Source organism: Scyliorhinus torazame, chromosome 14 (genome assembly GCF_047496885.1).
Source record: "Scyliorhinus torazame isolate Kashiwa2021f chromosome 14, sScyTor2.1, whole genome shotgun sequence".
NCBI lineage: Eukaryota > Metazoa > Chordata > Chondrichthyes > Carcharhiniformes > Scyliorhinidae > Scyliorhinus > Scyliorhinus torazame.
Window position 1 is genome coordinate 157,685,458 of NC_092720.1, and position 14,097 is coordinate 157,699,554.

At 48.9% G+C, this 14,097-nt stretch overlaps 1 protein-coding gene across 1 annotated transcript in view; it reads right to left on the minus strand.

The window, feature by feature from the left end:
- LOC140389061 (uncharacterized) overlaps positions 1–12,879 on the minus strand; it is an 81,237-nt gene extending 68,358 nt beyond the window's left edge. Inside the window, exons 1-2 of the mRNA XM_072473223.1 lie at positions 12,641–12,879; positions 9,230–10,181 (exon numbers count right to left, since the gene is read on the minus strand). Of these exons, the coding sequence (XP_072329324.1) occupies positions 9,230–9,730 (501 nt within the window). The 5' untranslated portion in view covers positions 9,731–10,181; positions 12,641–12,879. The remainder of the gene's footprint in view (positions 1–9,229; positions 10,182–12,640) is intronic.
- Positions 12,880–14,097: the final 1,218 nt, after the last annotated feature.

Consider the following 14,097-nt stretch of genomic DNA (forward strand, 5'->3'; position numbering starts at 1 on the left):
GTCCATTTTGTATTCTGGAAGTCGCCATCCCAGATGGCTACAGTATCTACATTCAGGAGCGAGATGGGCCTGTAGGACCTGCACTCAGTTGGGTCTTTGTCCTTTTTGGGTATCAGTGATATTGGGGCTTGTGCCAATGCTGGTGCAAGGGTGTCCCCTTACGAGCGAGTCTGCAAACATCTCCCCCAGGTGCGGGGTCAATGCTGGCACAAATGTTTTGTAGAGGTCTGCCGGGAATCCATCTGGCCCTAGCCTTCTCCGCCTGCATGGAGTTGATTCGCTCCATGACTTCTCCCAGTTCTCATGGTGTTTCCAGACCCCGTCTCTTTTCTTTCCCCACAATTGGCATGTCCAATCTGTCGGGGAACTGCTTCATCCCCGAGTCCCCCTCACGGGACTTGGAGGTGGACAGTCTCCCGTAGAAGGTTGTGAAGGCTTTGTTGAACTTTACTGGTGTGGCAACTAGCCTACCACTACCGACCCTAAGCTGGGCTATTTCCCTTGTGGTTGACTGCTTTCTCAGCTGGTGAGCCAGCAGCAGGTTGGCTTTGTCTCCATGTTCGTAAAAGGCTCCCCGTGACTGGGAGAGCTGGTGCACTGCTTTCCCAGTAGAGAGCAGGTCAGGATTGCGATAGACTATTGGTGAGCAAGCATATTAACAGATATGGGCCGAAGGCGTTAGACTCTGGACCCCATGAAGTCTCATGGCTTCAGGTTAAACATGGGCAAGGAACCCTCCTACTGATTATCACATACCAGCCACCATCAGCTGATGAATCAGTACTCCTCCATGTTGAACACCACTTGGAGGAAGCATGGAGTGTGGCAAGGGCACAGAATTTGCTCTGGAAGGAGGACTGCAATGTCTCGGTAGTACCACCACAGACTGAGCTGGCCGGGTTCTAAAGGACATGCGTATGTGGGAAAGATGTTGGAGAAGCTGCTTGGAGAGGTGCGTTTGATCGACCTTTGGAGGTGGACTAGGCCCACAGGGCACTGATGAGCAAACCCCAGTGGGGTGAGCCGCCGAGGGCGATGGCGGTACGATTACATCGGTTACAGGTGGGCCAGGCAGAAGGGCCGATGCACCAGGGAAGATGTTGAGATCCTGGTGTACCAGGACCTGGGAGCAGAGCTTGTGAAGAGGAGTGGAGCTTTAATAAGGTCAAGACGGCCCTATACAAGAAGGGCATAAAGTTTGGTCTACTCGCCTATGGTTGGCCTATGGGGGCCGGGAGTTGTACTTTGGCTTGGCGGACGAGGCAGCGGACTTTATGAAGGAGAATAGACTGGCAGGAGAAGGAGGACCTTGAACTTTGACTGAGGAGATCTGAACTGTGTTCTGTAAATACTTTGGGTTTGCATTGCTCGGATTTATTTCGGGGGTTTTGCTTGTTTTCTTTTATATTTTTGGGGTCCTGTTTGGGGTTAGGCTGATATATAGTTCTTTGTTAAGGGAGGAGGGGTGAGTATTTGGGTTCGGACCTTGGGAGGGATTGTTTGTTTGTTTTTACTTCTTGCCTTTGTTTTGAATGTTTGCACTAAGAGCGGGGCGGAGGGGAACCAGTGGGGGGTAAGATGCTAAACGCCATGGGCGGAAGCTGCCAGGCTAGCTGGGCGGGCTCGTTCACGGAAGCAAAGTGGGCGTGAGCTGAAGACCGATGTGGGGGGAGGGAGGGATGGGAGGTGGGGGGAGGGGGAGAAGACTACTGACAGGGAAGAGGAGGGTTGATGACAGTAGTTGCCCGAGGGTGGGCCAGGGGAGGTGCGGGACATGGGCCAAAGACTGGCCGAGGAGAGGTTATGGTTGATCAGCAGGGGAGAGGGGGGGTGGGGTGCCCCCCCGACCAGGCTGGTCACATGGTATGTTTGGGGACTGAATGGGCCAGTTAAAGGGCCCGTGTGTTCATGCTCTTGAGGCAACTGAAGGCAGACATGGCTATGTTACAGGAGACACATTTGAAGGTGGGGGACCAGGTTCGGTTAAGGAAGGGATGGGTTGCGCAGGTGTTCCATTCAGGATTAGACTTTAAAACAAGGGGGGTGGCAATCCTGGTCAATAAGCGGGTGGCATTCGAGGTGGGGAACATGGAGGTGGACCCGGGGGGAAGATATATTATGGTTCGTGGGAAATTGGAGGGAATAGCCGTGGTATTGGTAAATATATATGCCCCAAACTGGGATGACATTGACTTTGTTAGACGGGTGCTGGGGAAGATCCTGGACCTGGACTCACATTGATTGATTGTGGGGGGAGATTTCAACTACCTGGATGCAAGGCTGGATCCGTCGTGCCACGTCTGGGAAGGTATCAGCTATGGCAAAGGTGCTGCGGGGGTTTATGGAACGCATGGGGGGGGGTTGATCCGTAGAGATTTGGGAGTTTTCATTCTACTCCCATGTGCACAAGGTGTATTCCCAGATAGACTTCTTTGTGTTGGACCAAACACAGCTGGCTGAGGTGGTAGATGCTGAATATTCAGCAATTGTGGTATCAGACCACGCCCCACACTGGGTAGACCAGCAAGTTAACAAAGGAAAGGCCCAGCACCTGCAGTGGAGGTCAGATGTGGGGCTGTTAGCGGGGGAGGAGGTGTGCAAGCGGGTGAGGGAGGCCATTCGGGGATATATAAAGATCAATAACACAGGTGAGGTTTCGGCTGGGGTGATGTGGGAGGTTATTAGGGGGGAACTCTTCTCAATTCGGGCCCAGAAGGAGAAGGCTGAGCGGGTAGAGTTAGACAGGCTGGTCGGTGAAACATTACAGGTGGACAGAGGGTATGCGGAGTCTCCGGATGACAGGCTTCTGAAGGAGCGTCAGAGACTGCAGCTGGAATTTGGGCTCCTGACCACAGGTAAGGCGGAGGGACAACTTAGGAGGGTAAAGGGGCAATGAATATGGGGAAAAAGCCAGCAGGACGCTGGTGCATCAACTGAGGAAACAGGAGGCGGCGAGAGAGATTGGGAAAGTAAGAGATACAGGGGGGAAGGTGGTTTTGGATCTGGCAGGGGTGAATGATGTGTTTCGGGAATTCTATTGTGGACTGTATAAATCGGAACCTCCAGCCGGGGAAGAGGGTATGAAGCGATTTCTGGGGGGGCTGGAGTTTCCAAGGAGTTGGTGGAGGGTTTGGGAGCCCTAGTTGGGTTGGGGGAGGTTAAAGAGGACTGGGGATGATGCAATCGGGTAAGGCATCGGGACCTGACGAATACACGGTTAAGTTTTATAAAAAGTTTCTAAAAACTAAAAATGTTTTCCGGGCTGTTGGGGCCACTCCTGACTTTGAATGAGTCCAAGGAGCTGGGAGTGCTCCCCCTCCAATGTTATCGCAGGCATTGATTTCCCTTATTTTGAAGTGGGATAAGGATCCGGAGAGTTGTGGGTCGAATAGGCCAATCTCCCTGTTGAATGTGGATGCAAAATTGCTGGCAAAGACCTTGGCCATGCGCAGAGAGGATTGTGTTCTGGGGGTAATAGGGGAGGACCAGATGGGATTTGTGAAGGGATGCCACCTGACGTCCAACATCCATAGAAGGCGTCTTCTAAATGTAATAATGATGCCTGTGGAGGTGCGCGAGATCGAGGTGGCGGTGGCCATGAACGCAGAAAAGGCCTTTGATCATGTGGAGTGGAAGTACCTGTGGGATGTCTTGGGAAGGTCCGGTTGCTATATCAGGCACTGGTGGCGAATGTAAGGACCAACCGGGTTCAATCAGAGTATTTTAGTCTGTGCAGGGGGACAAGGCAGGGGTGCCCACTCTCCCCACTACTGTTTGCCCTGGCCATAGAGCCTTTGGCCATGGCGCTGAGGGCATCAAACATTTGGCAGGGGATAGTGAGAGGGGGGTGGAACATACAGAGTCTCACTCTACGCGGATGATTTACTCCTTTATATAACAGACCCGTTGGGGGGAATCGCAGGAATTATGGGAATACTGGAGGAATTTGGCCGGTTCTCAGGATACTAACTGAATACGGGCAAGAGTGAGGTTTTTGCGATCCAGGAAAGGGGGCAGGAGAGGACACTGGGGAGATGCCGTTCAAAGTAGTGGGAGTTTTAGGTACCTGGCGATTCAGGTGGCAAGGGACTGGAGTCAGCTGCATAAACTAAATCTAGGAAGGGGGATTGAGCAAATGGAAGGGGACTTCCGTAGATGGGACGTACTCCCACTGTCATTGGTAGGGAGAGTACAGACTGTGAAGATGACAGTCCTCCCGAGATTGCTGTTTGTGTTTCAGTGTCTTCTAATCTTCAGCCCCAAGGCATTTTTTAGGAAGATGAACGCGGCGATCTTGGGTTTTTTATGGGCCGAGAAAGCCCCGAGGGTGAAGAAGGTCCTTCTTGAGCGGGGGTGCAGCGAGGAGGGCTTGGCCCTTCCAAACTTTATTAACTATTACTTGGCAGCTAATATTGAGATGATTAGGAAGTGGATAGTGGGGGGGGGGGTTGGTGTGGGAGCGAGTGAAGGCGGCATCTTGCAAGGGCATGAGTCTGAAGGCTCTGTTAACTGCACATCTGCCGTTCTCGCCAGCTCGTTACTCCACAAGACCAGTGGTAGTGGCAGCCCTGAGAGTGTGGGGACAATGGAGGCAGCACATGGGACTAGAGGGGGCGTCGTTATGGTCAGCGATCTGTGATAATCACAGCTTTTCTCCGGGAGAGGGGGGGGGGCTGGACGGAGGTTTTAGGGGGTTGCAGCGGGCAGGGATTGAGAGATTTGGGGATCTCTTCATTGAGCAGTGTTTCCCGAGCCTGGAGGAGCTAGAGGAGGAGTTTGACTTACGAGGTGGGAACGGATTTCGGTTCCTGCAGGTACGGGATTTTGTCCGGAGGCAAGTTCCAAGCTTCCCTTGCCTCCGTCTAAGGGGACTACAGGATAAGGTTGTGTCTAAAACAGGGGTTTGGGAGAGGAGGGTCTCGGAAATATAAATATATAAGGAACTGATGGAGTGGGAAGGGGTCCCAATCGGGGAGGTGAAGAGGAAGTGGGAGGAAGAGTTGGAAGTCGGGCTATGGGAGAAGGCCCTGAGGAGAGTCAGTGCATCAGCCTGATCCATTCACGGTGGTCCACAGGGCTTATATGTGGCACGGATGAGTAGGATTTTTTGAGGAGGTGGAGGATAGATGTGGACGCTGCGGGGGAAGTCCGGCATGTACATATGTTTTGGGCGTGTCCGAAGGAGGGTGACTCCGAGTCCAGAGGTGGCAATATTTAGTGTTGGAAGATCCGGGAGCCCGGCGGGGGGAAGAGAGGCCGACGTTTTGGCCGTTACCTCCCTGGTGGCCTGGAGATGGATTTTCCTGGGATGGGGGGGACTCGGAGCCTCCAAGGTCAGGGTGTAGCTCAGTGACATGGAAAGGTTTCCTAGGCTAGAGAAGATTAAGTTTGTCTTAAGGGGTTCATTCCAGGGGTTCGCTCGGAGGTGGCAGCCGTTCATCGACTTCTTTAAGGAAAACTGACCGTCAGCAGGAGGTGGGGGGGGGGGGGGGGGGGGGGGGGCGAGGCGGCGGGAGGCATGGAAGTGAAGAATAAAGGCAGGGAATCTAATATATGGGTAGCTAGGAGTTAGGGCGCGGGGGAACATTGGGTATGTTATTATGGGGTTTTTGGATGGACCGCTCTGTTGTTTAGAATGTTAAAGTTATAATTGCCTTAATAAAATATTTTAGAAAACAATAAAGGGCCGAGCTGATGATCCATCTCGGTCTCCCGAGATCCCCAGCATCACAAATGTCAGTCTTCAGCCAATATGATACATTCCACGTGATATTAGGAAACGGCTGAAGGCGCTAGATACTGCTGATAGTAGCTAGTAGCTGATCCTGTACAGCTACAACACTGGCATCTACCCAGTGGAAAATTGCCCAAGGGTGTCCTGTACACAAGAAACAGGACAAATCCAACCCCGCCAAATACTGCCCTATCATTCTACTCTCCATCAACAGCAAAGTGGTGGAAGGAGTCATCAACAGTACTATCAAGTGGCACTTACTGAGCATTAACCTGCTCACAGACGCTCAGTTTGGGTTCCACCAAGGTCACTCAGCTCCTGACCTCATTACAGGTTCAAACATGAATAAAGAGCTGAATGCCAAAGGTGAGGTGAGAGTGACTGCCCTTGACATCAAGGCAACATTTGACCCAGTATGGTATCAAGGAGCCCTAGCTAAACTGGGGTCAATGGGAATTGGGGGGAAACTCTCCGCTGGTTGGAGTCATACCTGACACAAAGGAAGATAGCTGTGATGGTTGGAGGTCAATCATCTCAGCTCCAGGATATCACTGCATGAGTTCCTCAGGATAGTGTTCTAGGTTACCCTGAGGTACACTTCAGCTGCTTTGACAATGACCGCCCTTGCATCATAAGGTCAGAAGATGACTGCACAATGTTCAGCATCATTCGTGACTAATCAGACAATGAATCAGTCCATGTCCAAATGCAGCAAGACCTGGGCAATATCCAGGCTTGGGCTGACAAGTGGTAAGTTACATTCGCACTACAAAAGTTCCAGGCAATAACCATCTCCGACAAGAGAGGATCTAAGCACCGCCCCTTGACATTGAATGGCATTGCCATTGCTGAATCCACCATAATCAACATCCTGAGGATTACCATTGATCAGAAACTAAACTGGACAAGCCATATTAAGACTGTGGCTACCAGGGTAGGTCAAAGGCGAGGAATCTTATGGTGAGTAACTCACCTCCTGAGCGCCCCCCTCAAAAAAAAGCCTGTCCACCATCTACAAAGCACAAGTCAGGAGAGTAAAGGAATATTCTCCACTTGCCTGGATGAGTGCAGCCCCAACAACACTCAAGAAACTTGACATCCTCCAGGACAAAGTAGCCCGTTTGATTGCTACCCCTTCCACAAACATTCAAATCCTCCACCACCACCGAATGGTGGCAGCCGTGTGTACCATCTACAAGATGCACTGCAGTAACTCACCAAGGTTCCTTAAATAGCACTTCCCAAACACATGACCATTACCATCTAGAAGGCCAAGAGCAGCAGATACCTGGTAAACCCACCACCTGGAGGATTCCCCCCAAGTCAATCATCATCCTGACTTGGAAATATCTCACTGTTCCTTCACTATCGCTGGGGTAACATCTAGGAACTCCCTCCCTAACAGCATAGTGGCTGTTCCTACACCTCAAGGACTGCAGCAGTTCAAGAAGGCAACTCACCACCACCTTGAAGGTCAACTAGGGATGGGCCTTACCAGCGACAGTCAGATCCCGTAAATGAATTTAAAAAAGGGTCACAGATCAGCCATGATCTCATTGAATGGCGGGACATGCTCAAGGGGTTGAATGGTCTACCCCTGTTCCAATGTTCCTATGAATATATCGGTGTATATGGAAGCTAATGAGTCTGAAAATAACTGGTCACATACCTTGTATGGTAAGGGTTTCTCCCGTGAGAACAAATTAGTGCTGGAGGGTCGATGATCACGAGAATAATTTGTCACATAGCGCGACCCTCATCTACCCTTAATTTTTCTATGGATCCTTCCCTAGCCTCCCTAATTGATGCCAGATCCGATAGATGTGTCTGGTCCTTAGGTTGAGTTAGAAAACTGTGTTTGTTAATCTTTGTGCTGACTGTAGATGGTGCCACTTGGGTTTTTGACTGACATTTTTTTTTTATCATAGAATTTACAGTGCAGAAGGAGGCCATTCGGCCCATCGAGTCTGCACCGGCTCTTGGAAAGAGCACCCTACCCAAGGTCCACACCTCCACCCTATCCCCATAACCCAGTAACCCCACCCTACACTCAGGGCAATTTTGGACACTATGGGCAATTTAGCATGGCCAATCCACCTAACCCGCACATCTTTGTACTGTGGGAGGAAACCGGAGCACCCGGAGGAAACCCACGCACACACGGGGAGGATGTGCAGACTCCACACAGACAGTGACCCAAGCCGGAATCGAACCTGGGACCCTGGAGCTGTGAAGCATTTGTGCTATCCACAATGCTACCGTGCTGCCCATAATCTTGCACTGACTGCCCACATAAGATGCCCACATCTTCATGAAAATTGATTTAGTATACTGTACTACACCATATATATTCAAAATCCCTGAGAATACTTGCTAATTGCCCGAATAGATTGTTGTTAATAAATCCTAATCATTTGTTTTTCCACAACATGGTCAACGGTTAAATTGACCTTCTTGAAATGATTGGACTGCTGGTGGGGTAGGTTGGAGACAGACACTGCTGAGACAGTCAGTGCTTTGGAACGGTGGCTCCCCTGTGTGAGCACTGGAGGGTAAACAACACAGATAACTCTCAGTGTAAGGGAAGCAGGTGAGCTGCAGTGTGAATGTGCTGGGGTCTGTGGCGGTCTGATGACCGTGAGAATGATTTGTTGCATACCTCACATATGTATGATTTGTCACCAGAGTGTGCAGAAGGCTGATGGAACTGAGAATGATTTGTTGCATACCATACATGAGAATGGTTTCCCTTCTTTGTGAATGTGTTGCTGTTGTTATGGGCCAGGGTTTAGAGAACCCCAAAGTGTATCATGGAGTTCACCTGACCATAACTCTGAATAGATTGTGGTATGGGGAGCACATGGCCCATTCTACAGGTGTGGTACAGCAGAAATGGGAAATAATTTTTTAACGCAAAACAATATTTATTCTATGAACTCAAGTTAACCTTTTTAAAACATAGTGAACATCTTCGCATCCATCAATTCAAATACAACCCCCAAAGAATAAGTAATGCTTAAGCTGTCCTTTTAACATCCACAAGACTTTTAAAAAACCTTTGACAGAAGCACATCAGGTTAAAGTCACTATTGAGAGCAGTTATTAATTTTAAATCACCAAACGGTCCATTTACAGTCTTTAGATTACCGAGAGAGACTCTATACACCTTCTGTCTTTGACTGCAGCTATTCAGCTCTGAAAACGAAACTAAAACACACCCTGTAGCAAACAGCCTAAAACAAAAGTAAAAAGCTGACAGCCCAGCTCCACCCACACTCTGACATCACTGCAGTAATACACCCATTTCTTGAAGGTACTCTCACTACAGATATTTATATACACACCCATTTATAAACACCCATTTCTGAAAGGTACTCTCACATGACACTGTGCGCAGAGGGAAAGTGAGTCAGTGAATGATTTGTCACATGCCATCCATGTGAATATGATGGTACGCAAGGAGCCAATGAGTCCACGAATAATTTTGTCACCTACCTTGCATCGGAAGGGTTTCTTCCCTGTGTGAAGACGTTGGTGTTTACCGAGGGACGATGACTGTGCAAATGATTTGTCACACACTTCACATGTGTATGGTTTCTCCCCTGTGTGAAGGCGTTGGTGTTCACGGAGGTTCGATGACCACGTGAATGATTTGTTACACATTTTGCACGGGAAGGGTTTTTCTCCTGTGTGAATCCTCTGATGTGATCGAAGGATGTCATTTCGGCTGAATGTCATCCCACAAACATCACAGCTAAAGGGTTTCTCCCCTGTGTGAAGGCGTTTGTGTTGACTGAGGTTTGATGACCAGGTGAATGATTTGTCACACACTTCACACGTGAAGGGTTTCTCACCTGTGTGAAGGCGTTGGTGTTTACGGAGGTTCGATGACAGCAAGAATGACTTGTCACAGACTTTGCATAAGAAGGGTTTCTCCCCTGTGTGAAGGCGTTGGTGTTTATGGATGGTCGATAACAAGAATGATTTGTCACACATTTTGCACGTGAAGGGTTTCTCCTGTGTGAAGGCACTGGTGTTGATGGAGGGTCGATGACTCAGAGAATGATTTGCCACACGCCACTTATGATCCTGTCATCGACACACCTCACAATTGAACAGCGTCTCACCTGCAGGCATGAGTCAATGGTTCATGAGGCTCAAGAATGATTCAACCTCTCGCCACACTTGGGGCCCACTCATGCTTTTTCACAGCCTCACCCTGACTGATCAGCAACAGGTTCCACACCACTGACCAGTTTCAGATCTGATGATATATCAAAGCTCCCCTGACCTGAACGATTCCCAGATGATGGTTTTACTCTCCAACCTTCTGTGCTGAGCAATGCCCTGAAATGACTGGATGTGCAGTTGTTCCTTGGGTGATGGTCTGGATCTATCTGCGGTGTCTATCCTCTCTGTATTCTCCGGACAATGCAGTGCAAACCATCTGTAAAACAGTAAAAGGAAACATGATTTCCTCCAACTCCCTCTCCTCCTTTGCTGAAGGGACAGATTCCTGTTAGAGAGTGTTCCACAATGAGTGTCAGTCTGTTATTCCCGTGTGAGGATCGGATACAAATCCTTTCATTTTTCTCACTTGACTGTCACACACCTTCTGTTTCCAGCAAGAAAACTGCATTGTGACCAAGAGCACACAATGTGGGTACTTGCTTTCCTCCACCCAGATCCGTTCAAGGACAGTAGTGGGAACTTGTGCATGGAGTCAGAAGAAGTAGAAGAGGCATTGAATGAATACTTTCCTTCAGTGTTCACAAAGGAGAGGGGCCATGTTTTTGAGGATGCGAGTGTAAACCGGCGGGTAGGCTGGAGGAGGTAAATGTTCTGAGGAAGGATGTGTTAGCAATTTTGAAAAACCTGAGGGTCGACAAGTCCCCTGGGCCAGATGGGATATATCCAAGGATTCTTTGGGAGGCAAGGGATGAGATTGCAGAGCCTTTGGCTTTGATATTTGGGTCTTCGCTGTCCACGGGGATAGTACCAGAGGACTGGAGAATGGCAAATGTTGTTCCTCTGTTCAAGAAAGGGACTAGGAATGACTCTGGTAATTATAGGCCAGTTAGCCTTACTTCAGTGGTCGGTAAGATAATGGAAAAGGTCCTGAAGGATAGGATTCATGACCATTTGGAAAGATGCAGCTTAATCCGGGATAGTCAACACGGATTCGTGAAGGGTAGGTCTTGCCTCACAAATTTGATTGAATTCTTTGAGGAGGTAACTAAGTGTGTAGATGAAGGTAGAGCAGTTGATGTTGTATACATGGATTTTAGTAAGGCGTTTGATAAGGTTCCCCATGGGCGGCTCATGAAGAAAGTAAGGAGGTGTGGGATAGAGGGACATTTGGCCAATTGGATAAGTAACTGGCTATCACATAGAAGATCACAGAGAAGATAGAGGGTGGTGGTGGATGGAAAATTTTCAGACTGGAGACCAGTTACCAGTGGTGTACCACAGGGATCAGTGCTGGGTCCTCTGCTATTTGTGGTTTTTATCAATGACTTGGAGGAGGGGGCTGAAGGGTGGGTCAGTAAATTTGCTGATGCCATCAAGATTAGTGGAGTAGTGGATGAGGTGGATGGCTGTTGTAGGCTGCAAAGACACATTGATAGGATGCAGAGCTGGGCCGAAAAATGGCAGATGGAGTTTAACCCTGATAAGTGCGAGGTGATTCATTTTGGCAGAAAAAATTTGAATGCGGATTACAGGGTCAACGGCAGGGTTCTGAGGAATGTGGAGGAACAGAGAGATGTTGGGGTTCATGTCCACAGATCTCTGAAGTTTGCCACTCAAGTGGATAGAGCTGTGAAGAAGGCTTATATTGTGTTAGCGTTTATGAACAGGGGGCTTGAGTTTAAGAGCCACGGGGTTATGCTGCAACTATACAAGACCCTGGTGAGACCACATTTGGAGTATTGTGTGCAGTTCTGGTCACTTCATTATTGGAAGGATGTGGAAGCATTGGAAAGGGTGCAAAGGAGATTTACCAGAATGCTGCCTGGTTTGCAGGATAGGTCTTATGAGGAAAGGTTGAGGGAGCTAGGGCTTTTCTCTTTGGAGCGGAGGAGGATGAGAGGCGACTTAATAGAGGTTTATATGATAATGAGGGATAGATAGAGTGGACGTTCAGAGACTATTTCCTCAGGCGGATGTAGCTGTTACAAGGGGGCATAACTATAAGGTTCAGGGCGGGAGATATAGGAGGGATGTCCGAGGTAGGTTCTTTACTCAGAGAGTGGTTAGGGTGTGGAATGGACTGCCTGCTGTGATGGTGGAATCGGACACTTTAGGAACTTTCAAGCGGTTGGATAGGCACATGGAGCACACCAGAATGACAGGGAGTGGGATAGCTTGATCTTGGTTTTGGACAATGCTCGGCACAACATTGAGGGCCGAAGGGCCTGTTCTGTGCTGTACTGTTCTATCCTAGATCGTGAGGGCAATGGAAAAAATAGTCAAGGGGTGGGAAGTGTAAAACAGGCTTTCAATTCACCATGAACTCGTGGCAAAGGCCAGTTTTAACCTTCGAGTATGTGTCTAATTTAAAAACTCAGAAATGTTAATTAAATGGAAATTTTAAAATTTCTCCACTTGTTTTCCCAAATTATTTGAAGAAAACACACTGGGTGGGAAGTGCTGGCAGCTAGGGGAAATATTGTTTCAGTGTAGCTGATTGAAGGGTTCGGGTTTATCCTGGGAAATTAGATACACTGCACTCACTCAGACTGCACATCCCAAATTCAGCTCTCACACACAGCACTGGGCAAAACTATCAAATCCAAGCCCAGGCTCCTGGGAAAGGCAGAGGCCTTCAGGTAAAATCTTTCAAGAAGACATCAAAAGACATTTGAATAAGTGTGTGTCTACCCCTCCCAGGTAATTACACCTCACCTTCTCATATTCAGCAATTACCCATCAACAAAACTCAGCCTGTAATCCAGAAGGGAAATTCCTATAAACACCCTCAATAGCCAATCAAACAGCTCAGCACAAAGCACCGAGTAAACAGGTCTCTGAGCTGGAGCTTCTCACACAGCATAAGGGGCATTTCCACACCTGACTGCCCACAGGATAGTCAGACTGCCTGAACATTAGTGTGGATATTGTGCAATGTAATTCTTCTAAATTCTGCTCCTTCACTCACCATCTCCTGACTTGGTTTGGAGTCCCTACAGGAAGTGAAGCAGCTGTGGTAGAGGAAGAGGAGAGAATGGGCAGAGTGGGTGGGCTCTCTGATTGACGTCTCTCACAGACAATCCAAATATTTCTGCAGGAACAGGAGTTTCCTGAAGTTTGGGGAACTGACGGGGAAACAGAGGAGACTTTGAGCAGCAGCTCAGGTGGGGATTTAAACTTGTCCTTGTCCCATCTGAAAAAAACCTCACTTATTGCAGCTGCTGTCTCAGTTCCCTTGGTTTGACAGAGATTTCTAGTGTGGGAATAGCATTCTTCATCCTCGAGGCTTCCAAACTGACAACATCAGTGTGGGATAAGAACATAACTGGCCCCTCGAGCCTGCTCCGCCATTCAATGATATCACGGCTGTGTGACCTCGGATGTGTTTGACAGTAGATCAGAAGAGTAAGACCCACAGCATCCAAGGCAGTGATGACGTGCAGCAGTGGAATCAGTAGGGAGGGGCACACAACAGTGGGGTACACAAGAGAGCCGGCACGAGAGGGGGCACATGAGAGAGGGGGCAAACGAGAGAGAAGAGGGACTCACTGAAGCTTGGGAAACTGAGCGGTACTTTGATCAGCAGACCAGGTGGGAATTATAGTTATTATTGACTCATCTGAAAAAAACCTTACTTCTTGAAGCTGCTGTGACAGTTCCCCCAGGTAAATGTTTGACAGAGATTTCTAGTGTGTCATTCTTCATCCTCGGAGGCTTTCAAACCTACAACATCAATGTGGGGTGTGTGGCCTCGGATGTGTTTCCAGCAGATCAGAAGAGGGAGATTCTCAGCATCCAAGACAGACAGCGGAGATGGACCCAAATGTTCAGGAATTGTCATTTTTCTCCGGAGAGTGATTCAGGGATTGAGCAGTGACTCATTGTGTGAGTAGATGCCGCAAGGTTAGATATTTTAGAGCGCTACCCAGTTTAGGGGGTTACCTGCTGTGGAGGCTCAGCCTCCCTCAGTACCAATTTCTGAGACTCATTTAGCCCTTCTGGTTATTGTCCTGGGGTGTTCTGATCCATTCACCTCTCCTGAGATGTACCGGTCCATTCACATCTCCTGGGTTGTTCCGGTTTAGGCACTTCTCCTGGTTGTCCCGGTTCAGGCACCTCTCCTGGAACGTCACAATTCAAGCACCTCTCCTGGTTGTCTCAGTTCAGGCACC